The 25,205-nt window shown below is 41.9% G+C and overlaps 1 protein-coding gene across 1 annotated transcript in view; it reads left to right on the top strand.

Annotated features, from left to right (window-relative positions):
• Positions 1-368: 368 nt before the first annotated feature.
• The window catches only part of LOC119428856 (SLAIN motif-containing protein 1), a 32,214-nt gene continuing 7,377 nt past the window's right edge, over positions 369-25,205 (top strand). Inside the window, exons 1-4 of the mRNA XM_037696547.1 lie at positions 369-751; positions 9,301-9,437; positions 23,431-23,574; positions 23,704-23,814. Coding sequence (XP_037552475.1) covers positions 369-751; positions 9,301-9,437; positions 23,431-23,574; positions 23,704-23,814 — 775 coding nt within the window. The remainder of the gene's footprint in view (positions 752-9,300; positions 9,438-23,430; positions 23,575-23,703; positions 23,815-25,205) is intronic.

Below are 25,205 nucleotides of genomic sequence, written 5' to 3'. Positions count from 1 at the left end.
ACACAGTCGCAATTAAGTCGTGATTTAAATAAGTTGTTTACAAGTAAATCTTTTCGAAAGCATTTTTTTTTTTTTTACTAGAAACAAACGGCATGCTGCACTTCTTCTGAATTAGTTTGCTGCTTTAAAATCCTGCACAGGTCCGGTTCGGATGGTACTAACAGGTGCACCTTACCTGTAATCAGCTCTTTGTTCGGGGAGGAGGGGGGAGGCAGGGATGTGTGGGTGTGTTCAGTGGAGGGGTGGAGCCCGAAAAGACTCAGTCTACTGGACCCTTCAGACTAAACCACCGGTACCGACCGCGGCTGGTGGCACGGTGGCGCTGCCCCCCTCCCCCCCATCATAACCTGATCCAAGAATCTGGTGCCATGGAGGCAGCCGTGCTGAACCCCGCCGCCATGGCGGAGGTGGACTGCAACAGCAACACCCTGAACGCCGAGCTGGAGGTGAAGAAGCTGCAGGAGCTGGTCCGGAAACTGGAGCGGCAGAACGAGCAGCTGCGGAACCGGGCCGGGCACGTCCTGCCTCCACCCGGGGGGTACCGCCTCCCCAGCCCGCTGCCCACCCTGCTTTGTCACTCGTCCTTACTGGGCTCAATTTCTCCTCCGGAGGAACCTTTCGACTATTTTCATCCTCAAGGAGCTGCTGGTGCTGAGGAGGAGGAGGACTCATCCGAACCGTCGGTTCTGGACGAGCTCGAGCTGTTGGACTTGGATTCTCTGAGCTGCTCAGACGAATCTGATGAGACCTGGTAACTGAGGAGCCTTTGTTTTAAAACCCCATCATTTGTTGCTTTCAGGTCATGCAGGAGCCTCCAAATGTTTCTGTTTCTTCATATTTGAAGTCAGGCTCCAGATTCCAACCATTTGTTCACAAAACATCAGCAATTAAAGGAGAGGCTGCTCTTCATGTGCAATAATGCCGTTTGCATGCTGGCAAGTGCAGATCTTTGTTATAGCATGGGGAGGAAAAAAGTTCTAGAATAACTCCTCTGACCTGGTTTTAGTGTCCATATTTACGGAAAGAGAAAACAAAAATCACTTTGGGGTAACTAACTTCAAAATCAGTGCAACTATTGCAAAAAACTGAATTTTGTTTATGTTGAGTTGTTGAGCCTAGGCCTGTCACGATAACAAATTTTGCTGGGCGATTAATTGTCTCAGAAATTATTGCGATAAACGATAATATTGTTTGAAATTTGGCAATAATTAGTAATTGTCAAATTTAAGAAGAAATGTTGGCTAATTGTTAAGTGTAGTACCTTTTTTTGACCACTGGATGGCAGTATAACACTTTTAACCAAGGATGGATGGTGAGGGAGTGAGCATCGTGTCTCTTTAAGATAAATGGGAGGGAGGCCCCTTTTGACATGGGCTGTCTTTCATTCCGGTTTTTCGGTTCTCAAAAATGCTCCATGTGGTTTTAGCTCTTTAGCATAGCATTTGTCACACAAAGCTTTTAATAGAAAAAAATTTAAAAATCAGTAAACAAGTTTTCAGCTTCTTTTTGCAGAGACAAACAACTTTTCAGACGAAGGCACAGGTTTCAACCGTGAATTTTGGAGCTTCGACAAGATGAAGGTTTATTCCCCGAGGTCGGCCTGTTAGCATAGCTCGTAGCTTAGCTTCTCAGCTTAGCTGCTTTTAACGATCCAAAAACGCGATTATGGACGGTTAAAACAGATTTAAAGAGAAAGGGAGGGGACAGTGAAGAGCACCGAAGTTGAGCCTTTAGTCAACTAGTGTCTTTAGTAGAATGAGAGAAACACGAAGAAACAATAAAGCCGATAAATGAAAATGAGGTCGATACTTTTTAATTTATCATGCGATTAAATGATTTATTGTTTATCGTGACAGGTCTAGTTGAGCCCAAAGGTGGCTGCGCTCAACACAAGAATTAGTTGGTTTTGCCTAATTAGAGTCTTGATGCTATCAAATATGGGCTGTCATGCTTGAAAAGTTTTAACAGTCTCGATTGAAAGGTGACGTGTAGGCGATAAGGTTTTCATCATTACTGTCGTCTAAATACAGTGGTTCCCAACCGTGGTCCCTGAGGAACACCAACCATCCTGCATGTTTTAGTTGTTCCTCTGCTCCAACACATCTGATTTAAATGAAATGGTGATTAACAGACTTCTGCTGAACTTAAGGAAGTAAATAAACCATCGAATCAGGTGTGTTGGAGCAGAGAAATTACTAAAACATGCAGGAAGGTGTTCTTCAAGGACCAGGGTTGGGAACCCCTGAATTCTAAAACAAGAGTGGGCATCAATGGCAATGAGTCTGTTGGGTTAACCCAAAACAATTTTGCATGCAGAAGATGGATGCTCTGTACTTGAAATAAGCTTCACACATATACTGTAAGAAGGGGGCGGTAAAGTTGGTAGAGCTGCTGCTGGATTTAATCCCAGCCTGGTGCCTTTCTGAGCAGAGTTCTCTCCATGCATGTGTGGGTTTTCTCCAGGTACTCTAGTTTCCTCCCACAGACCAAAAACATGCATGTTAGGCTGATTGGTACCTCTGAATTGTCCCTAGGTGTGAATGAGAGAGAGAATAGTTGTTTGTCTCATTTGTCTCTATGTGTCCCTGCGATGGACTTGAGACCTGTCCATGGTGTCCACCGCCTCTCGCACAGTGACTGTTGGACATGAGCACCAGTGACCCTCATGACCCGTAAAGAAAGAAGGGGGTAAAATATAAGGGATGGCTGGATGGACATATACAGGTCCTTCTCAAAAAATTAGCATGTTGTGATAAAGGTCATTATTTTCCATAATGTAATGATAAAAATGAAACTTTCATATATTTCAGATTCATTGCACACCAACTGAAATATTTCAGGTCTTTAATTGTTTTAATACTGATGATTATGGCATACAGCTCATGAAAACCCAAAATGCCTGTCCCAAAAAATTAGCATATCATGAAAAGGTTCTCTAAACAAGCTATTAACCTAACCATCTGAATCAACGACGTAACACCTGCAAAAGATTCCTGAGGCTTTTAAAAACTCCCAGCCTTGTTCATTACTCAAAACCGCAATCATGGGTAAGACTGCCGACCTGACTGCTGTCCGGAAGGCCATCATTGACACCCTCAAGTAAGAGGGTAAGACACAGAAAGAAATTGCTGAACGAATAGGCTGTTCCCAGAGTGCTGTATCAAGGCACCTCAGTGGGAAGTCTGTGGGAAGGGAAAGGTGTGGCAGAAAACGCTGCACAACGAGAAGAGCTGACCGGACCCTGCGGAGGATTGTGGAGAAGGGCTGATTCCAGACCTTGGGGGACCTGCGGAAGCAGTGGACTGAGTCTGGAGTAGAAACATCCAGAGCCACCGTGCACAGGCGTGTGCAGGAAATGGGCTAGAGGTGCCGTATTCCCCAGGTCAAGCCACTTTTGAACCAGAAACAGCGGCAGAAGCGCCTGACCTGGGCTACAGAGAAGCAGCACTGGACTGTTGCTCAGTGGTCCAAAGTACTTTTTTCGGATGAAAGCAAATTTTGCATATCATTCAGAAATCAAGGTGCCAGAGTCTGGAGGAAGACTGGGGAGAAGGAAATGCCAAAATGCCAGAAGTCCAGTGTGAAGCACCCACAGTCAGTGATGGTCTGGGGTGCCATGTCAGCTGCTGGTGTTGGTGCACTGTGTTTTATCAAGGGCAGGGTCAATGCAGCTAGCTATCAGGAGATTTTGGAGCACTTCATGCTTCCATCTGCTGAAAAGCTTTATGGAGATGAAGATTTCATTTTCCAGCTCACAGTGCCAAAACCACTGGTAAATGGTTTACTGACCATGGTATTACTGTGCTCAATTGGCCTGCCAACTCTCCTGACCTGAACCCCATAGAGAACCTGTGGGATATTGTGAAGAGAAAGTTGAGAGACGCAAGACCCAACACTCTGGATGAGCTTAAGGCCGCTATCGAAGCATCCTGGGCCTCCATAACACCTCAGCAGTGCCACAGGCTGATTGCCTCCATGCCACGCCGCAATTGAAGCAGTCATTCATGCAAAAAGATTCCCGACCAAGTATTGAGTGCATAACTGAACATGATTATTTGAAGGTTGGCGTTTTTTGTATTAAAAACACTTGTCTTTCATTGGTGGGATGAAATATGCTAATTTTTTGGGACAGGCATTTTGGGTTTTCATGAGCTGTATGCCATAATCATCAGTATTAAAACAATTAAAGACCTGAAATATTTCAGTTGGTGTGCAATGAATCTGAAATATATGAAAGTTTCATTTTTATCATGACATTATGGAAAATAATGACCTTTATCACAATATGCTAATTTTTTTTAGAAGTATCTGTACAGTAGTAAGAAACTGTGTGTTTGGTGAATTATTTCTTGCTTCTTGTCAATAAAGATACTGATGTAAAGCCTGTTAGGTTCCCCCAATGCTGAACATAAAATTCCTCCACATCATCAGGTTCCAGTGCACACAAGAACATACAGACCTCCTGGCAGCTCAATGCGACTGGACATTGGCTGTGTCGACCATATTGTACTGTCAACCTTAACTTATAAGTACAACATATAAGTATGTTGCCATTATTGTATGTTCCCATACAATGACGAAATTGGTTCTCTGCATTTAACCCATCGCACCTTGGACACTCCTGGCTGGAACAGTGGGCAGCTACTGAGCGCCCGGGAAACAATTGGGGATTAGGTGTCTTGCTCAGAGACCCCACGATATGTGGGAATGGCTAGGAGTCGAACCGCAACTTTCTTGTCCCAAGTCGGCTGCCCTCCCTTGCTTCACTCGGTCCCCAACTTATACTCTGTAGAAGACTGCATACTCCTAACAGTGAGGACGGTGTGGTGTCATGTTCTTGGTTCACCCACTTCACAGCTTGTCTCTGACATCCCCTGTTAGAACCTGGCTTTCAGTTTGGAGATGATGCTAGAGCTCACTCCAGCTTGGTTTTGTGGAACACCAGCGTAAAGTTGCTTTGTAGTGCAGACCCTGATAATCAGGTGTCTGGTTGTACCAGAAGCTCAGAACAGGGCGTATCAACAAAATAAGTGTTTGGCAGAGATTTGGCAAGTTTTTCATGGACGTAACACAATTAACTTTGCTGTTCAATCCACAAATGCATTTTCCAGTCAAACTGTAGGATTTATTGCCAAGAAGCAATGTTACAGCAAAGAAATAATCAACCAAACCCAAGCGTCTTTACTCTTTGTGCCAAGTTTGTATCGCAGTCCAAGCAGTCCTTTGTGATATTGAGCTCACAATATATTAACAGTATGTGATACAGCCCTAAACCACTGGATGAATTTTAAAGAAACTGTCAAAAGTATCATTGAGTGTACTTCTACTACTTTGGAGTCAACCCATTTCAAGATGGCCACCACAACAAACAACAAAGACAACCATCGCAGTGAATTTTACGGCTATTGAGCTAAAATTTAAAGTGGCTGTAGCTGAGAGTTATTCAGAGCATTAACAGTTTCCACACGTGATTATTTTTAAGTATTGACCAAAATGGTGGCTCAGTTGGTAGAGTTGCTGCCTCAGCATGAAGGCTGCTGGACCAAATCCCGGTCGGGGGTCTTTCTAGGTGAAGTTTGCATGTTCTCTCCGTGCATGCATGGCTTTTCTCCGGGTACTCTGGTTTCCTCCCACATAATAGAAATGTTAGCTTGTTGGGCTAAATGTTAACTCTAAAATTGTCCCTAAGTGAGAGAGTGAGTGGTTGTTTGTCATGTGTCTTGTCTGTGTCCCTGTGATGGACTGGAGACATGTCCCGCTTCTCTCACTGTGACTGCTGGGTATGGGCACCAGTGATCTGGAAAGGAATTAGTGGGTAAAGAAAATGGACAAGTTTGAATTTCTCATCATTACATGGAAAGCAGTGGGTGATATGCACTCCTTCAAGGAATGCTAGGCCTTTAATTTCTTAGAAATAAAAGCCCAAAATTATTTTTAAACAAGAAGAAGCTATAGAGAAACTGCATTTCCTGCGAAAATGCAGTGTAAATGATTATAGCCGAAGAGCTTGCTGAAAAACGGCTGAAATTAGCTAAAAAAAAAATGCTGAAACGTATCTGAAAATGTAGAACAAGCATAAATCAGCTGGAGAAAGCAGATAGAATACAAAAGCTGAAATGAGTGCAAAAAATGTGGAATTAGCTGAAAAAGCTAATATTAGAATAAAAACATCTAAATAGTGGCTGAAATAACTGAAACTAGCATAAATAAGCTGAAAGGAGCAGAACAAGTTGAAATTACCAGAAATATTTTAATTAGGTTAAAAGTAGCAGCACTTACCATGAAAAACTTGAATGTATCTGAAAATAGCTGAATAATAGCTAAAATATGCTAAAAATCTAGCTGAAAAGATAGATCAAGCTTAAATTTGCAGAATATAGCAGAAGGAACATGTTTGCCCAATTATGCTGAAAGAAGCTGAAATGAGCACAAACAAGTGGAAATTATCTGGAAAAAAAGCAGAAATTAGCAAATATCAGTTAAAAAAAGTAGCTAAAAAAAAGCAGAAAGAAGCTTAAATTACCAGAAGGAAGTGGAGAGAGCACATTTTTGCTGAATTAGGCTGAAATAAGTTTAAATGAGTGCAACAAAACAAAATAAGCTGAAAAGGATAACATTTGCATAAAAACAGCTAAATAGTAGCTGAAATAGCAGAAAAAGCTGAAACGCAGAAATAAGCTGAAAGGAGCATACCCAGCTGAAATTTGCATAAAGACGTTAGAGGAAGCACACAAATGTTGTAGTTAGCATAAAGATCCTGAAACAAGCACAAAACATCTGAAAAAAAACCCCAGCTAAAATTAGCTGAAAGTAGCTGAAAAAAGTTACAATTTCCACAAGGAAGCTGAACAAAATGTGAAAGGAGCAGTAAAAGGTTGTAAACAGATCTAAAGATTTGGTGGATAGAAAATGAGCTCAGTTGGCATGGCTGCCTTAGAGGAGTTGACGGGGGAGAGGGCGGGCCCCAGAAGCCATCTTATCACTAGACAACTGTCTTTTTTTTTCCACTCTGGGAGTGAGCTGTTTGTGGGATTCAGTTTGGCTTGGTGGCTTCTCAGATTGAATAAGTCCTTCGGATGAAGGACGAAATGTCTCAGCAACAAAAGAAACCATCCAGATGACCTGACTGAGCATTATACTTGGATTAATGAACATGAACTTTGGCGTTTTGAAATATGATTTGTTGAAAATAGCACAAAATTTGTGGAACGAGAAAGATGCTGAGAAATGTACGGAAGAAAAATGGATCATAATCGTGTGAATGCTTCATAAACATTCACACAATAATTCATGTTCTTATTGCAGGATGCAGACTGGGGCTTTTCAGATGTTCAGACTTTAAGGCTGGTGTGTTTGTGTGGTTGCCCCGTCCACCTTCAGGTCAGACTCCTGATGTCTGCAGCAGGTTTTAATCTATAATTCAGACCAAGCTGTGGAGCCTGCAGAGCAGAATCGAAGAGCGGGAGTTCAGGGCTGTCAGAATAATCCGATTCCCTTCCATCTGAGAAGAGCACTAGCTTTTTCAAGATACTTGTACCAAAAAGGAGAGACGGTGGTGACACAGAGGAAAGATGAAGTCAGGACTGTGTCCTTTAACAACAGAATACGCTGATCGTTTCTGAGACCGAAAAACTTAGAGCAGCTTTGCATTTTTTTCAGTTTTTCTAAAGCAGCAACTAGAGTCATGAGAATGTGACGAAATTGATTTTGGTGCTTTGTACAGATCTTTGACTTGTTTTGTTTGCTGAATGTGCCGCCATGCAGCAGGAAAGGTTTTTAAAAAATCAAAAAAGAGGAAGGGGAGTCTTAATATAGCAGTTTCTCCTTTCTTGTCAAACTTTCAACTGCAAGTCAAAAGCAACATGTAAACTACGGTGGCTGACAGGTGCAAACACACGAATGATGCTAAGTCCGAAACGCACAAATGCAAAAAAAAAAATGCAACTGACAAACGCAGCAAAAGAAAACTTATGCTAAACAGAAAATAGACGACACAACACACAATCAATGAAAGAAACGTAAAGAGAATATGCTGCAAATACCTAAAACACAACCCCACCCCCCACCCCAATATAACTGCAAATAAGAACGCTGCAAACTCACTCCGCACCAGATCAAGAGGGGGCTTGACCACCAAGTTGTATTGACCCAGACTCAGTGCTTAATTTGTAAACTAAACAATGCTGGGGGAAAGGGGGGTCCTCCCCCAGAAACTTTTGAATAAAGTAGATGCCATTTCCTCTTAGACGTCAGAAATATCTGTAATGTGGGGGGGAGACACACTTTTGGAGTGTGTGCACGCGCACGCACACACCACCAGTGTGCCAAAAAAGTGTACACTGCACAAAAACAGCAACATTTCACCTAATTTCCTTATTTTAATTCCACACATTGAAAGCATGTTTCACACCAGGTTTGTGTAAATTCAGCTGTGGGTTTTAAAGACATTTCAACTTTAATGCACCTCAACACATAGCGTCTTACAGCGCCATACACTTAGCTTAATGCTAAGCTAAGATGCTACAGACGTAGCGCTCCACTTCTCTCAAAGCATCCTAACCATGTATAGATGTCTATGATCCTAACCCTACTGGGCAACAACTGCCCGCACTAAGCTTGCTAAGTTGGCAACACAGATTCTCCACCTCCTCCACCTGTGTGCATCCTGCCAACGCAGGAGACGCAGAGGAGAAACACTGCAGGCTGCTGGAGTGTTGTAGGTAACCTGGAAAACCTGGAGTGGAGTTTTAGTGGTTTGAGTATTCTCCTATTTATCAAGTGGAATGACGTTCTTTAAGTAATAGAAACAGCGCCAACTGAACTAATGTTTCATGGTAAATGAGGGGGGTCCAAATGAACGGGGTTTTTTTTATGTGGTGTGGACAAGTTCCCTTCACATATAATGGTTGTGACGCCTATTCCTGCATCCTGGTGTATTTTAACGCGTTGTTAAACATCTACATAAGTAAACTTGTGTTTATAACCTTGTGTGAATAGAGTACGCTCCGCTTCTTTCAAGCATCCTAACACTGCCCCCCCTTCCCGCCCGTGTCGAGTACCATCTCCATTGCCACTGCCTTCATGTGCTTCAATTCTTAGTTATTTTGTTGTACAATGAGAAAACTTTTTTTTTTTTTGGTGAACGTAAATTGGACTGTCTTTTTGACATTTTGATCGTTGTTATTTTGACAAATTTGTGCCGTTGTTTTGATACGTGATGTACGTCACATGATCACCCATCAAACATTTCTCTCATTTTCAGTCTCGTCTTGTCTTTTGTCTCGTCATCTCTGTTTCCAGGTTATATGTGACATCCAAGGCCAAAGAGATCACAAGCGATGCCCTCACACCTCTGCAGTGGTGTCGGCAGGTTCTGGATGGACCCAAATCAGAGGTTGAGGCCGCCAGGAGGTCTTTGTCCCTTCGTCTGGAACAAGGTGAGTCAGACCTTTGCTCTTGAGGACGCTTGGACTAAGTATGATCGGAAAACTCCAGTCAGATAAAATTCTATGATGATTCTAGTATTTCATTGTTAACTCATTCTTCTGGTTTCGGTAGCATGAAATGGGACGTTTGGTGATTGCTCTATTTTCTGCAGAAGAGACATTTTCAGAAGGAAGCGTGATGCATCAAGAATATATTTTAAAATATCTTCAGTAGAGGCTGTTTTTCTAGTTGGTATATAGGAAAACCTTTATGATCACTTACTTTTGTGTAAGTTTGAATATTTTACCAAAGATCCTATGAGAATTGTGCAATCAAGGTTTGGATGAGATGAATAAAGGACCCATCATACTCCACCCGAAGATGAACTGTCGACTCTGCGAAGCTGCTCTACAAAGAAAACGAACCAATTTTCGTCACGCAATTACGTCAATGAGAGCCCATTTTGGCGCTTCGGATGGAGTATGCCGGGCCCTTGAGACTACATGGATCAGAGGTCACAAAGGTGCAGGTCAACTGCCCAGGAGAACGGGAAGTGTGGTAAAGAGGTGCTAAAGAGAATTCAGGCTGGATGGAGAAAAGTTTCAGTAGTGATTTGTGACAAAAGTATGTCAACAAAGGTCAAAGGAAACGTTTACAAGACAGTGGTGAGACCAGCTATGTTGTATGGTCTGGAGACAGTGGCATTGACAAAAAGACAGGAGAAAGAACTGGAATTGGTTTAAATAAAAATGTTGAGGTTCTCCTTAGGAGTAACAAGGATGGATCAGAGGTACAGCACAGGTTGAACAATTGGGAGCTAAAGTTAGAGACGCCAAACTAAGATGGTTTGGACATGTCCAGAGGAGGGGCAGTGGGTATACTGGTAGAAGGATGTTAGAAATGCAGCTGCTAGGAAAAAGACAAAGAGGAAGGCCAAATAAAAGAAATATGGATGCAGTTAGAGAAGACATGGAGATAGTTGGAGTCAAGACAGAGCGAGATGGAGGAGGATGACTCGCTATGACAACCCCTCAAGAGGGAAAAAAACGAAAGAAGAAGAAGAATCTTCTCTGGCAATACCTCATTTTAATGAGGTTCCACTTGCTAGCTAGTGATAAAGGTAGCATGGACCATCTATCAAACTCTTCCACTACTTTACCAAGAAAGGGGAGATTTTTTATTGAGTATATTGAACAGAGACATGGTTATGGTCACACCTAAATATATGACACAGTTGTCCTCTCTCTTAAAGGGTGCTTTGTAAATCGGCAAATCGCCAACCTCACTGTAAATAACTCGTTCTTTCCAAGGTTAATTTTATAGCCAAAGAGTTGGCCATATTGTTTTAAAATGTGTAGAGCCACTGGGAGTGATGTAGTTAGATTTGATGTATAAAGGAGTAAATCATCCACATACAACAACAGTTTGTGTATAGTACCTTGGCAGCTGATGCCCTCAAACCTCTTATCGGATCTCAGCCAGATGCCCAGTGGTTCAACGGCTGTGGCGTCAGACACTTGAGTAGGTGTCGAAATTGCCAACTGCCGCCTGTTATTGAGAAGGTAGCATGTGAGGGGGAAAAAGAGTAAGGGAACTTAGATCTCCATGGATCTGATGAACCTAACTCTTTGGCAGAGGTTAATAGTTTGGATGAGTGTATTAATGCAGTATGGTTTAGGATTCAAGGATTCAAGGTTCTTTTTTGTCATTCACATCACATGTTGTACATGAGGTGGAACAAAACTATGTACACAGGGTCCCAGTTACATTCAACAAAGAGAGTTTAGAGGAGGATCTTGTAGGATAGAACATCAGCACTAGCTGTATGATGAGACCACCAGCAGGATCGTGTACATACTGTAGCTGAAATCTCGACCAGTGGTGATATAGTACGATTAAACGTTGGAAATTGAAGTGAAGAGCCTAGATATGAAATGTTCATCAGTAATAATTCAGAGTTCAGAGTAATACTTTTTAAACCATTTCAGCCAATGGTGACTAACTAGATTGTTCATAAACGGCAGCCAGAGTGGGTTTTACAGAACCACCTGGTCCTGGTGGTGCAGGACTCCAGAGACCATTTACAAGAGAGCCCATCAGTCGGATTACCTTCATCACTGCAATGAGGCTCAGCAGGACGGTAAAGCTGAACACATTAATAGCATTAAGCAGATCAGACCGGAGTCACCTGACGTGCCCATCTGATTACAGAAGCTCTTTCTCCCAGAGAGCAACACGGACAAAGAAGGAAACTGATTTCAGGAAGTAAAACAGGAAGCTAAACATTGGTTAAAACACACTGTTGTGTCAGCTGGCTGTAGAGAACAGAGTGTCGATCCGAAGCCACGTTTTATTGGTCTGATTTTAATGTTGCCATAGTTACCTCATGAGACAGAATGGACTTTTTAAACATGGATTCTAAACTTTACTGACTGCTGACCTGATTGAGAGGATCATCTCATGACGCTTGCAGTTGTTGTTTGGTGCATTTAGAGTTGATTGTGGGGTTTTTTTTACATGTAAAGTGAGAAGTTACACAACACCTCCCATAGCTTTTGCTAAACGGACATCTTCATCATTCAAAAGACTTTAATGAAGACATGATGCGTCTTTTTCCTACACGGTCAAAATTATGTGTTCTGCTGATAAAGTATCACTGCGGTGGGCTGCTATTAGTTCCCACCAGCTAAAGATAAAAAGAAAGAAAATCTTAAGTCAGTGTTAGAGAATTTTCAGTCAAAGGTTTTGAATGTTTTTATTGTGCTTTATTATTGTGGATGAGAACATTTTTCCCCTCTGCCCTGAGAACAAGCAACTTAATTGTCTCCCAAAACAACCGAACCATCTCCAAAAACACTATTATCTTGAACTGAAGGCCTACTTGTGATGTCTGATGCATATGAACCATGTTTGTGAAGTCAGTGTGTCATGTGGAGATGGATGCCCACTGAGCTACTGTATTTTCCGCTGTACACGTCGCTCTGCCCCATAAGTTTCATCAGTCCATATTTGTCTAATAAAGTGGAAAAATCTATAAATATGTCGCTTGCTGTATAAATTTAATCTATTATGCATCACCACGGACGCGTCGCGTTTATTTCGCGTCACCGCTGACAACCCGGAAATGTGGGCTGGTGTTATGCCAAAAATCGATGGGCTGCCAAATGGTGGCTGCAAGAGCGTGCATGTGAGGACTTTAACAAGAATTTAACAAGATTAACACTTAAACACAATTATTTGTTTGCTCGAAATTATAATAAAGGTTTGTCTCAGTCTAACGTTTGCTTAGTAAATGCACTTTAATGGTCAAATTAGCTGCTTTTTGCCAAGGCTGTGCAGCTGGTTTGACGGTTCCAAGCAGCGAGCAGAACGAAGGTGGGGGGACAAAGGCAAGCGGATTGTGTCATTAATAGCTGGTGAAGATTTTCAGTCACCTAGGACATGATAAATTCAAAAAAGTTCAAGAAAAAAACAAAGTATAACATATAATAAATAAAGTCCAGTTGTTTTTGTCTTGAACTTTTTTGAATTTGTCATTATAGCCACGTTTTCCTATTACATGATGCAACGGCATGCCATACTACCACTACTACTCTGCTGCCATCAAGTGGCTGAAAGTGGTACTGCTCAATTTTTTTTTCAGTCAGAATGAATGGAAACGGTCATATCACAGCCAAAAATTGGTTTATAAATATGGGAAAATATCCATAAATATGTCGCTTTGGCCTATAAGTCGCAGGGCATGTAAATTATGCAAAAAACTGCAACTTATAAGGCGAAAAATATGGTACATTAAACTCTGCAGGTCAGGGGGGGAGTGGTGGAGCAGAGGTTAGAGAAGGTGGGCCTGTGATTGGAAGATCGCCAGCTCAAGCCCCGGTACCGACAACATCAAAAATGTGGGTGAGGTAGGTGAAGCACCCACACCTGCTCCCACCCTCATTTGCCCCACTCTGGATCCATGAGCAAGGCCCTTAACCCCATCTGCTCCTTAAACAGGTCTCTCTTGAAAATGAGTTCTCATGGCTCAATGAGACTACCTGTGTAAATAAAGGTAAATGGAAGAAAAAAAATCTGTGGGGCAGTTTGACTAAGACCCTTCTCCCCCGATTGCTCAGTTTAAACAGCCGGCCAGCTCTAGGAAGAGTCCTGGTGGTTCCAAACTTCTTCCATTTACGACTGCTGGAAGCCACTGTGCTCATTCGGACCTTCAAGGCAGCAGACATTTTTCTGTATCTTTCCACAGATTTGTGCCTTAATACAATCCTGTCTTGGAGGTCTACAGACAATTCCTTTGACTGTATGCTTTGTGTATGGGCTCTGACATGCGCCGTCAACTATGGGACCCGACAGTGTGGGCCTTTCCAAATCAAGTCCAATCAATTGAATTTACCACATGTGGGCTCCATTTAAGTTGTAGAAACATCTCAAGGATCATCAGTGGAAACAGGATGGACCTGAGCTCAATTTGGAGCTTCATGGCAAAGGCTGTGGATACTTACTTAAATGGGATTTCTCAGTTTTCTATTGTTATTAAATTAGCAAAAATCTCGAATATCTTTTTTCACATTGTCATAAAGGGGTGTTGTGTGTAGAATTTTGATGAAAGATTAATTTAATACAATTTGGAATAAGGCTGTAACATAAAATGTGGAAAAAGTGAAGTGTTGTGAATACTTTATGGATGCACTGTATGTTAACACAATGAGCTGGATAACTTCAAAAATAAGCAATGTGCTGACTTGCATTTTGGTGTGGTTGCATCTAGGCATAAGAAAGGTTACTATCAAATATTGGGTTGACACATCAAAATTCAAAATGGTCACCACCATATCCACTCACCAGGATATGTCACTCTGCATTGCCTCACCAATGCAAAATAAAAACAAAAAAAAATCTACGTCTGTTCTTCTCTACAGTGTAACTCCTACCCATTTGACCCATGTCTTGCACCAAAAACATTAAGGTTTACTTGCGTTCCCTCTTCAGTTGCAATCCAAAGAAATGTCATCTTGAAAACTACAAACATTCACTATTCAAATCCATCAGAGACTGGGGACATCGACATACCTCTTGTTGTGTGAAAGCTTATGAAGCATTCACACTATTGTGATCCGTTTTTCTTCTGTACGATTTTAGGCTCGATTCTTGTCTCGCAGTTTTTGTGATATTTCAACAAATCATATCAAAACGTTCAGCTCTTTCAGGGCAATCCTGCTATGACTTTTGGTATTGGCGCAACTTTAGCTTTTTGAAATATTTAGCCTTTTCTGCCATTTTTCTCATAAAAAATGAATTGAGCTCATTTTCCATCCTTCACATCTTTGGATCTGTTTACAACCTTTTACTGCTCCTTTCACATATTTTCTGCTTCAGCTTCTTTCAACTTTTTTGTGCAAACTTAAACTTTTTTCCAATAATTTTCAGCTAATTTCAGCTGTTTTTTTCAGCTGTTTTGTGCTCCTTTCCGTTTTTTTTCTGCTAACTACAACATTTTTGTAGTTTTAACTTCTTTCTGCTGATTTCAGCTTGTTATGCTCCTTTCAGCTTATTTCTGCAAGTTTCAGCTTTTTCTGCCTTTTCAGCTACTATTTAGCCATTTTATGGTAATTTGACCTTTTGTAGCTATTTCCACATTTTTATTTTTATTTTTTTTGCATCATTTAAACTTTTTTCAGCCTAATCCAGCAGAAATGTGCTCTCTCCACTTCCTTCTGGTAATTTTAGCTTCTTTCTGCTTTTTTAGTGACTTTTCAGCTGGTTTTTTGTTGTTGTTGTTGTTGCTAATTTCAGCTTTTTCAGATTATTTCCACTTTTTCTGCTAATTTCTGCTTCTTTCAGTCTAACTGGGCAAACGTTCTTTTTGCTTTTTTCTGCTAATTTAAGCTTGTTCTACCTTTTCATCTAGATTTTTTGCATTTTTAGCTAATTTAAGCTGTTTTCTGATAAATTCAAGTTTTTTGTGGTGCTTTCACTACTTTCAGCCTAATTAACTTTTTTTAATTTCTGCTTGTTCTGCTCCGTTCAGCTTATTTCTGCTAATTTCATTTATTTCTGCTACTATTTAGCTATTTCATTCTAATTTTAGCATTCTCAGCTAATTCCACACTTTTGTAGCTCATTTCAGCTACTTCCACTTTCTTCTGGTAGTTTAAAAATCTTTCTGCCTTTTTAGGTACTTTCTAGAATTTTTTGCTGATTTCTGCTTACTTTAAACCTATTTCATCAAATATTTTTCTTTCTGCATTCTTCTGGTAATTTACGATTGTCCTTCCATTTCAGTTACATTTCAGCATGTTTTTCGGTTATTTTTCATCAAGTTCTTCTGCAACAAGCATTCAAGAATTCAAGGTTCTTTATTTGTCGTATGTGGTACATGAGGTGGAATGAAATTGTGTACACAAGGTCCCAGTTCCATCCAATAAAATGTAAAAGAAAAATAGTAAGTTCTAAGATATGAACTAAGTAAAATGTTAACTAAAAATACACTAAGCACTAGTAGTACAAAAACAATATGCCGAACAGCAGTATGAACATGAGTCAGTGTGAGCAGATGAGTATGAATCAACACAGCAACATGAAACAGATCAGCTGCAACATAATGTGATTTTTTTTTCACAGTGATCATCCTGGTTAGATATTCATGAGTCTAACAGCCTCAGGATAGAAGCTGTTCCTCAGTCTAGTAGTTTTACACTTAATGCTCCTCAACCTCCTGCCTGAGGGGAGCGGGGCAAAAAGTGTGTGTGCTGGGAGAGTGGGGTCCTTCATGATACATGTTGCCCTCTTCCTGCATCTAGAGGTGTAGATGTCTGTGATGGTGGGGACGCTCACTCCAACAGACTTCTGTGCAGCCTTCACCACTCTCTGCAAAGCTTTTCTTTCTGCAGCTGTGCAGCCTCCATGCCACACGTTGATGCTGGAGCACAGGATGATCTCCATTGCACACCTGTAGAAGGAGGTGAGGACTGAGCTTCCCAGACCAACTCACCTCAGCCACCTAAGGAATTAGAGTCTCTGATGTGCTTTCTTGATCAGGCTGGTGGTGTTGTTGCCCCAGCTGAGGCTGTTGTTCAGTTGCACACCCAAGTACTTGTAGCAGGGGACCACTTCCACTGCAGATCCTCCTATGTTCAGGGGTTAGGTGTGTTTGTTCTGTCTAAAGTCACGGCCATCTCCATCTTCTTCACATTGATGTGAAGGTTGTTCTTCCTGCACCAGCTCTCTAGGTGTTCCACCCCCTGTCTGTAGCTGGACTCATCATTGTTTGTGATTCATCCCACCACCGCTGTATCATCTACAAACTTTACAATATAACAGTCTGGATGGGTATGTGCACAGTCATATGTAATCAGAGTGAACAGGAGAGGGCTCAGCACACAGCCCTGAGGGGAGCCAGTGCTGAGGGTTATGGTGGAGGAGGAGAAGTTGTGGATCCTCACAGACTGTGGTCTCTATGTTAAGAAGTCTAGGACCCAGTTGCAAATGGAGGGGCTTAATCCTAGTGTGAGTAGTTTGTCCATCAGGGTTTTGGGGATCATGGTATTGAAGACAGACGTGAAGTCCACAAAGAGCATACGGACGTAAGAGGCCTTCTGCTCCAGGTGGGTGAGAGCAGTGTGGACCACAGAGGAGATGGCATCTTCTGTTGATTGATTCTCACAATATGCGTACTGGTGAGGGTCCTCGTTAATGGTTGGTTTGATGTGGGTCATGACCAGTTTTTTTAAGCATTTAGCGACTATCGGGGTGAGGGCTACTGGCCGATAGTCATTCAGACCAGTCACTGTAGAGCTCTTTGGGACTGGGATGATTCAGGTGGGAACTATTGCCAGGGTGAGTGAGGAGTTAAAGATGTCTGCTTGCATCTCGCAGAGCTGATCGGCACATTCTTTCAGCACCTTCCTGGGTATGTCATCTGGGCCAGTTGCTTTGTGAGGATTAATCCTCTTGAAAGTACTCCTCATTTTGGCTGAGGTCAGGCTGAGAAACTCTTCTTCTGGTGATGTGATGAGTCTGGTGCTGGGTGGTTTGTTTGGGTCTTCAAAGCATGCATATAACTTGTTAAGGGCATCAGGCAGTGATGAGTCCCTCGGGCATTGTGCACCTCTGCCTTTATCATCTGTTATACGCTTAATGCCCTTCCACATGCCCTGTGGGTCTTGTGAGGTGAACTGACCCTCAATCCTCTGTGCATATGTGGCAATGGTCCTCTTAATACCAGCAACCAGCTCTTTCCTTGTCCTTCTCAGCTCCTGTGAGTTGCCAGACCTGAAGGCAGTGTTCCTGGCTTCCTGCGGGGTGCAAACCTTTACATTCAGCCAAGGCTTCCTGTTTGGGTAGCTCTTAATATATCTGATGATATATCTGATGGTAGTGACATCATCATCATATTTGCTAATGTACCCCAGGACTGAGGATGTGTATTCCTCCAGGTCTATCGCCCCCTCATTTTCAGCACCTACTCTGAATATATGCCAATCTGTGCATGCAAAACAGTCTTTCAGTATGGTGTCACCATTCTTCATCCAAGATTTAACTTTCTTTTGTATCAGTCATAGCGTCTCAGCAGGGGGAGGTAAGCAGGGACCAGGAAGATGGAGATATGATTAGAGAGTCCTAGGTTGGGGCAGGGGGTGGCTTTGTATGCATCCCGTACGTTCGTGTAAACACGGTCCAGCATGTTGTTTTCACGTGTTGGTATGGAAACATGCTGCTAAAATCTTGGCAGGCAGTCCTTTAGATTTACGTGATTAAAGTCACCAGCTACTAGGGGTGTATTGGTGTGCTAAAATCACATTTTGGTTCGGTTCAATTTCAAGGAGGGCTCGGTTCGGTTAATTTTTGATACAAAAAAGACCAAAATAAAGACTTACAAAATGTTTATTTTGAAAATATGCCTTTTGTAAATATGCCAAGTAAACAAGTTCAGTCATTACAGACTTCTTAGCTGGAGGTGATCTGGTGGCTGAAGAAGACTCAGCTGCTATCATCCTCAGACTGCAAACAACACAGATAAAAAATTGAGTTAATAAGATTATACTTTTAAATTAAAGAAGTTAATTAGATCACAATAATACAGTAACAATACCTCTTCTTGCACGGTCATCATATGAGGTGGTTGAATATCCTCTCTCATTTATCATCATGTGGCAGGGCTTTAAATCTGGGATTGGACTTGTTGACGATCAGTTTTAGTTTTTCATAAAGTGCTGCTACAACTCTTTGCCTGAAGTGTTGACGTGGTGAGATGTCATAGGCAGCGGGGCTAAAGAACTTTAATCATATGCTTAAAGTTTGCGCAGCAACAACATTCGGACGTAGATCCAGAGCTTTCAAAACTCCTACACCTTTTGTTATTGCTTTGTACCTATCTGAATTACCTGATAAAGGTTGTTTAAATGCTGCTATCGGTCTTTGTACCAAGCTATGTTCACATTCGAATGATGTTGTTTCAACTGCGTTAACAAGTTAGACGTGTTGCCTGCAGTAGATCCAATCACCATGAAACAACGTTGACACACAGTTTTGGATTTGCACTTGTCTTTTAACAAGAAAGCCATAATGTTCCCAAACAGGAGACTGCAACGAGATGGCTTGTTCGTTACCTGCTAGGCTGCTAATGCTACGCGTGCTACAAGATAATAGCTCCGTGCTGAAACACGCATAGGAACTTTAATTCCGTGGCACATAATCTCTTGTTAATAAAATTTAATGAGTGAAATAAATAACTGAAACGGTACACACGTGTACCGAACCAAACATGCTGTACCGAAACGATTCAGTACACCCATGTGTACCGTTACATCACTACCAGCTCCCATGTAAAGAGCCTCAGGGTGTTTGTTTTGCAACGAGCTAAAATTATGCAGCATCATGCAGAGCATCTGTAACATTAGCATCCGGGACTATGTAAACAACTGTTATGAACACCACCGTGAACTCGCAGGGTAGATAATGTGTTTGACATTCTACTGTTAGCTGCTCCAAAGCCTTGCAGCATGAGCTGTTTTATCAGAGTACTGTTTGTACATCAACTTTTACTCACGTAAATGCATACTCCGCCTCTCCCTGATTTCCCCGTTAGCTCCCTGCAGCAGTCCGCTCGGAAAAAAAGTCTATCATCCAGCTGGAACGCTGAGTCCAGCATGTCGCTGTTAAGCCATGATTCAGTGAGACAAAGCACTGCACATTTCCTCATCTCCTTTGAGGTACCCACTCTCAGACGAAACAAATCCATCTTGTTGTCCAAAGAGCGGACGTTCGACAGAAAGAGAGAAGGTATCTGTAGTTTACCAGCCTTAGCATTAGCGTTTAGCCTTACTTGCACCCTCGCCCGGCAACCTTGCTTCTTAAGCCGGGAACAGCGCTTCCTCTTCCCGTTAGAGCAGCTCTGCTGAAGCTTCCAGGTAGATGACTTTAGGATCTGCATTTTGCCAAGCGTAGATCTGAGATCATTGCTGATCACTGCTGTATTCTGTGGTAAATCTGCTCTTGTTCTCATCAGTTTGATTCAGCTATAATTCACACACACAAAGCGTGCGGAGTCAGGCTCGGAGTCAATTTCAAAACTCCTAAAAGCTGAGATTGCACCAGGAGCCTGTGCAGCTGCGACTCCCAAGAGCGCAGCCATCTTGGCATTTCACACTGTATTCACACTGCATTTTTGCTGGAAATTCAATTTCTCAATTTTTTATTTCTAAATTTGCTATTTATTTTAATAATTTCCAAATGAGCAAAATAAGCAGCTACTTACAACTAATGAATGAAATGAGTGGCTCTGTGTAAATACTTGACACTTTTTATAAAACTGCCACATTGCATATTGTTTTATAGTGTTTATAAAATGAAGATTTATTTAATATTTTATTTTAAATTCTGAAGGCCAAGTAAATTTTGTGGCTCTGTACAGATTTTATGTTGTAGGGGAAATGTTTGAAAATGACTCTTGTAGTTGTAAAGGCTGTATATCTTTGGTGATGAGGGGTAAATCTGAAACACCTGACATTGTGATAATAAAGTTTTAATACCTCTCCTTGGACATTGGACATGTTCAGTACTATTATAATATAATGATTCACAGCCGAGAGATGCTTAACCACCAGACTTTTCTCTCATAATTTCTGAGAGCACTTCTCTGTTCTGAAATATTTTAAGATGATTAAGAGTTCCTCTGTAGGTGGCTCCAGATGGGGATGTAGGAAGGTGATAGTTTAATTATTTTATTTTATTTTTTAACTACAAAAATTGCAGCTTGGCGGTGACCCCGTTGATAATTACTTGTTTCAGCTAAATAAAGATGGAAGAAGATGTCTGCTGTGGATGTCTGCTCTCACCAGCAGGCTTCTGGAGATTCAAAGGTCTTTAAAACACAATCTGATGTCCTGAGAAGAAAGGATCTGTGGAAACAATGTGCTGATGTTTTTGAATCACTGCAGTTTGGCCAGAGAAATTCAAATCCATCCATCCATCATCTTCCGCTTGTTCCAAAGTCGGGTCGCAGGGGCAGCAGTTTGAGCAGGGAGGTCCAGATCTCTCTTTCCACAGCCACCTCTTCCAGCTCTTCTGGGAGGATTCCAAGGCTTTTCCAGGCCAACCGAGAGACATAGTCTCTCCAGCATGTCCTGGGTCTTCCCCAGGGTCTCCTCCAAGTCAGACATACCTGAAGCACCTCCCTAGAGAGGCACCCAGGGGGCCTTTTGACCAGATGCCTGAACCATTTCTTCTGGCTGCAGCTAATTTGGCCCTTATCAGACCGTCTGCTTGTGAAGGTTTGGTTTGTGCTTTGAGGACTCAAAATAAGCTGATTTATGAGCTAAACTGTAAGATGGAAGTGATTTGTGAGAATCACAGGCCACCTGCAGCTTTGGGATTTGCCAGCATGAAACAACCTAGGAGGGGCTTGTAAGCACGGACCAGTAGAATGCACCCTAATCTGTCCATTTTGGATCTTGAAAGTATCAATAAGACTCAAGGCTGACAAGAAAAATAGTCTGCCTGAAAAAAATCAACAATTGTGGCCTATATGAATCTGACTCCCCCGGTTGCCCTCAAAAACAGGCTGATGTATCAATTTCTCCTGGGAAATGTGTAAACTAAGGAAAAGCTTTGTCTACCCCCACCCCCCCACCCCCACCCCCACCACCAACAACAACAACTTCTGTGGGGGCTTATCAGAACTGTGCCGGCTGACCATCATCTTATCAGGACAATGAACATTCTGTTGGTGCTTCATGGACCACCTCGTCGTCAAATGCATATGTAACGTGTTCATAAATGTGCTTTAGCTGGCAGAGAGTTTTTATGTCTTAAATTGTGTCCTGATAGGACATGGTGTGAAGAGATCTTTTTTGTAATACTACAACTCTCTCCTCATGGCTTTGTCCCTTTTTCTATCTAAAAAAATGTATTCTAAAAAAGATAAGAGGCAGCGCCATCATAGCAGCAGCTTCGTGCACTCCGCCCATCTTTTGGACGACTGTATGTTCTCATTGTATCTCGGTGAATTGATAATAAAGCTGATTTTTGATTTTGATTTCTGCTTCTTTTAGTCTAATTCAGTTAACTTGTGTTCTTTCTGCTTTCTTCTTTTAAACTTGTTCTACCTTTTCATCTACATTGTTAGCATTTTTAGCTAATTTAAGCTGTTCTCAGATATTCAAATTTTTCGTGGTAATTTCTGCTACTTTTAGTCTAATTAAATTCTTTCTGCTAATTTCAGCTTGTTATGCTCCTTTCGGTTTATTTCTGCTAGTTTCAGCTTTTTCTGCTAGTTCAGCTACTTTTTAGCTGTTTTGTGCTAAATTTTGCTTTTTCATGTAATTCCACTTTTTTTTAGCTCTTTTCAGCTACTTCCACTTGCTTCTGGTAGTTTAAGCTTCTTTCTGCCTTTTCAGCTACTTTTCATTTATTTCTTCAGCTTTTTCTTTTATAGCTAATTTTGTAATTTTTGTTCTCATTTCTGCTTTTTTAAACCTAATTCAGCTAATTGGTGTTCTTTCTGCTTTCTTCTGCCAACTTAGGCTTCTTCTTCCATTTCAACTCCATTTCAGTAGGTTTTTAGCTAATTTCAGCTGTTTTTTTAGCAAATTCTTCATCAATAAACATTCATGCCGCATTTTTGTGGGAAATGCAATTTCTCTAGTTATTATTATTATTATGTATTTTGATCAACTAAATTAATCTGGAAAACATTTTGACCCTTTGGCATTTTGATGACAATCAACCTCACAGCCAGTCTTCAGCCGCAAGGACTTTCCACAGTAATTTAGTTTACTGATCTGTTTTCTTTGTGGTCCGTGTCTTTTCACCTAACCCTCTCTCACAATGGCATTAGTGAAGATTTGTGTCACAGCGGTGGAGCTCCTGCTGAAGTTGCTGCAGCTGCTCGTGTCATTGCATCAGCTGGTGTTACCCTCCCGAAGCCAATGCATGTCTTATAGCTGCAGAGAAATGCTCCCACCAGCTCTCCCCGCTTGAGGTTTAGAGTTGTTGCTATAGAAACGATTTACATAAAAGAAACGCGCCCCCTCTTCTGTAGCAAAGTGGCGTATTATTCACGACAGGTAAAGAAGAGAGATCCAGTGTCTGCAGCTCTGTCAGCGTGTAGAAGAAGGCACAGGATGCAGTATTTATTCATCTGCACACATGTGTGTGCATGTTCTTGTTTCAGGTACAGAGTGAGGACCACCATATGTTTTTAACCAACAAAGTGAGGTCATTTTTGGGAAGTGAGGACATTTTCCTGGTCCTCACTTTGTTTTCAATGGAAATTAGCTGTACTAGCTATACAGTGTGTGTGTGTATGTGTGTGTATGTGACAGTCAGCACCAGGTACAGCTGCAGAGTCTGAGCAGCTCTGTTGTGTCAGAACCAGCTTTTGTCCTCTGTGCTGGATGGAGCAGTGAGTGTCTGACACTGTCGGTGAGGTAACTGCTGCTCTCTGTGAAGCCAGACACAATGCCTGTTTTTCTTGTTTACCTTCTTCCCTCTCCTCCTCCTCAGTCTCCAGGTGGCGTAGCTCCCTGTCCATCCCTTCCACCACCTCCTTCCCCGGATCCCCTTCAACTCCAGCTGTCGGTGTGTCTTCCATCGACACTGCCCCCTCAGTCAAACCCTGCTCAACTCCCCAACCGGCTGAAAGACACGGTAGTCAAACAGAGGCAACATTTTAATATTTTAAATGCTCTTATTGTAATAACTGAGTCCTAGCTTTGATTCTTGTGTTTGAACTTGAGCTTGTGTAGTTTGAACCTTGTGTTTATGCCTTTCTTGCAGCAGCTTCATCCCTGTCCTCCCCCCTCTATTGCATTCTGAGCCCTGTGGGGAAGGAGCTCTCCCCTGTAGCTGAACGGACTCCCACATTCCTCCCTCACCAGACCAGTCGAAGTAAGACTCCTATTATCAGACAATTTGTGTGCAAGAAACTGGGGCTGGCTTGTTGCATGCGTTCATATCAGATGGAGTCTTCTCATTATACGCAGCTATATTTAAAGTGTGCTGAAAAAGAAGAGTGTGACAGATTTGAGTGCATTATTAGTGATGGAAAAGTCATGTTGCAGCCAGCAGGGGGGCCAAAGCTGCAGGGAACAAGAGGAAAACACAACATGTAGCAGCAGAAGTCAGCAGCCACAGGCGCTCTCCCTCTGGAGGGGGTTTCCATGGCAGAGAAATGTGGCATCAGACGCTCCGGTTCTGCTCCGTATTCGGTTTGCTGTCAGGAAACATGAAATATCATATTACTGTCAAAATTATGTTTTTTTAAGCTGATAATTTCCAACTCCAAGTTAAAGAAAAGTTTTATTCGCTGGTTGCATTTTCAGACATTTGTTCAATTTGTAAAATGCATCCTCTTTTAAATAATAAACATGATGCCTCATGATGCCCGGATGCCTCAAACCTCCCCCAGCGATTTATAAAGTATCTGTCTATCTATCTACCTATTGGTCTATCAATCTATCAGTCTATGTGGTCTGTCTGTCTGGTCCATCTATCAGTCTGTCTGTCGGTCTGTCTATCTACCTATTGGTCTTTCAATCTATCGGTCTTTCAATTTATCGGTCTTTCGGTCTATTGGTCTGTCTGTCGGTCTATATGTCTTTCTTTCTTGTCTTTCTGTCTGTCTATTGGTCTGTCTATCTATTTACCTATCGGTCTTTCGATCTATCGGTCTGTCTGTCTGTCTGTTGGTCTGTCTATCTATTTACCTATCGGTCTTTTGTTCTATCGGTCTGTCTGTCTGTTGGTCTGTCTATCTATCTACCTATCAGTCTTTCGATTTATCGGTCTTTCGATCTATCGGTCTGTCTGTCTGTCTGTCTATATGTCTTTCAGTCTGTCTGTTGGTCTGTCTATCTACCTATTTATCTTTCGATCTGTCGATCTGTTTGTCGGTCTGTCAGTCTGTCAATCGATCTATCTGTTGGTCTTTCTGTCTACTTATCAATCTGTCTGTCTGTCGGTCTATCTATCTAACCATTGGTCTTTCAATCTATTGGTCTTTCTATCAGTCTTTCAATCTATCAGTCTGTCTGTCTGTCTGTCTGTTGGTCGGTCTATCTATCTAACTATTGGTCTTTCAATCTGTCAGTCTTTCTATCAGTCTTTCAATCTATCAGTCTGTCTGTCACCTGTCTGTCGGTCTATCTATCTACCTATTGATCTTTTATCGGTTTGTCTGTCGGTTTGTCGGTCGGTCAATCTGTTGGTCTGTCTGTCTGTCAGTCTACTTAGCTATCGATATGTCTGTCTACCTACCTATCGATATGTTTGTCTTTGTC

The sequence above is a fragment of the Nematolebias whitei genome, chromosome 23, assembly GCF_014905685.2.
Source record: "Nematolebias whitei isolate Nwh7 chromosome 23, NemWhi1, whole genome shotgun sequence".
NCBI classification, from domain to species: Eukaryota; Metazoa; Chordata; class Actinopteri; order Cyprinodontiformes; family Rivulidae; genus Nematolebias; species Nematolebias whitei.
Note: the sequence above shows the minus strand (reverse complement) of the source record. Positions and strands in the feature narration are given on the sequence as shown.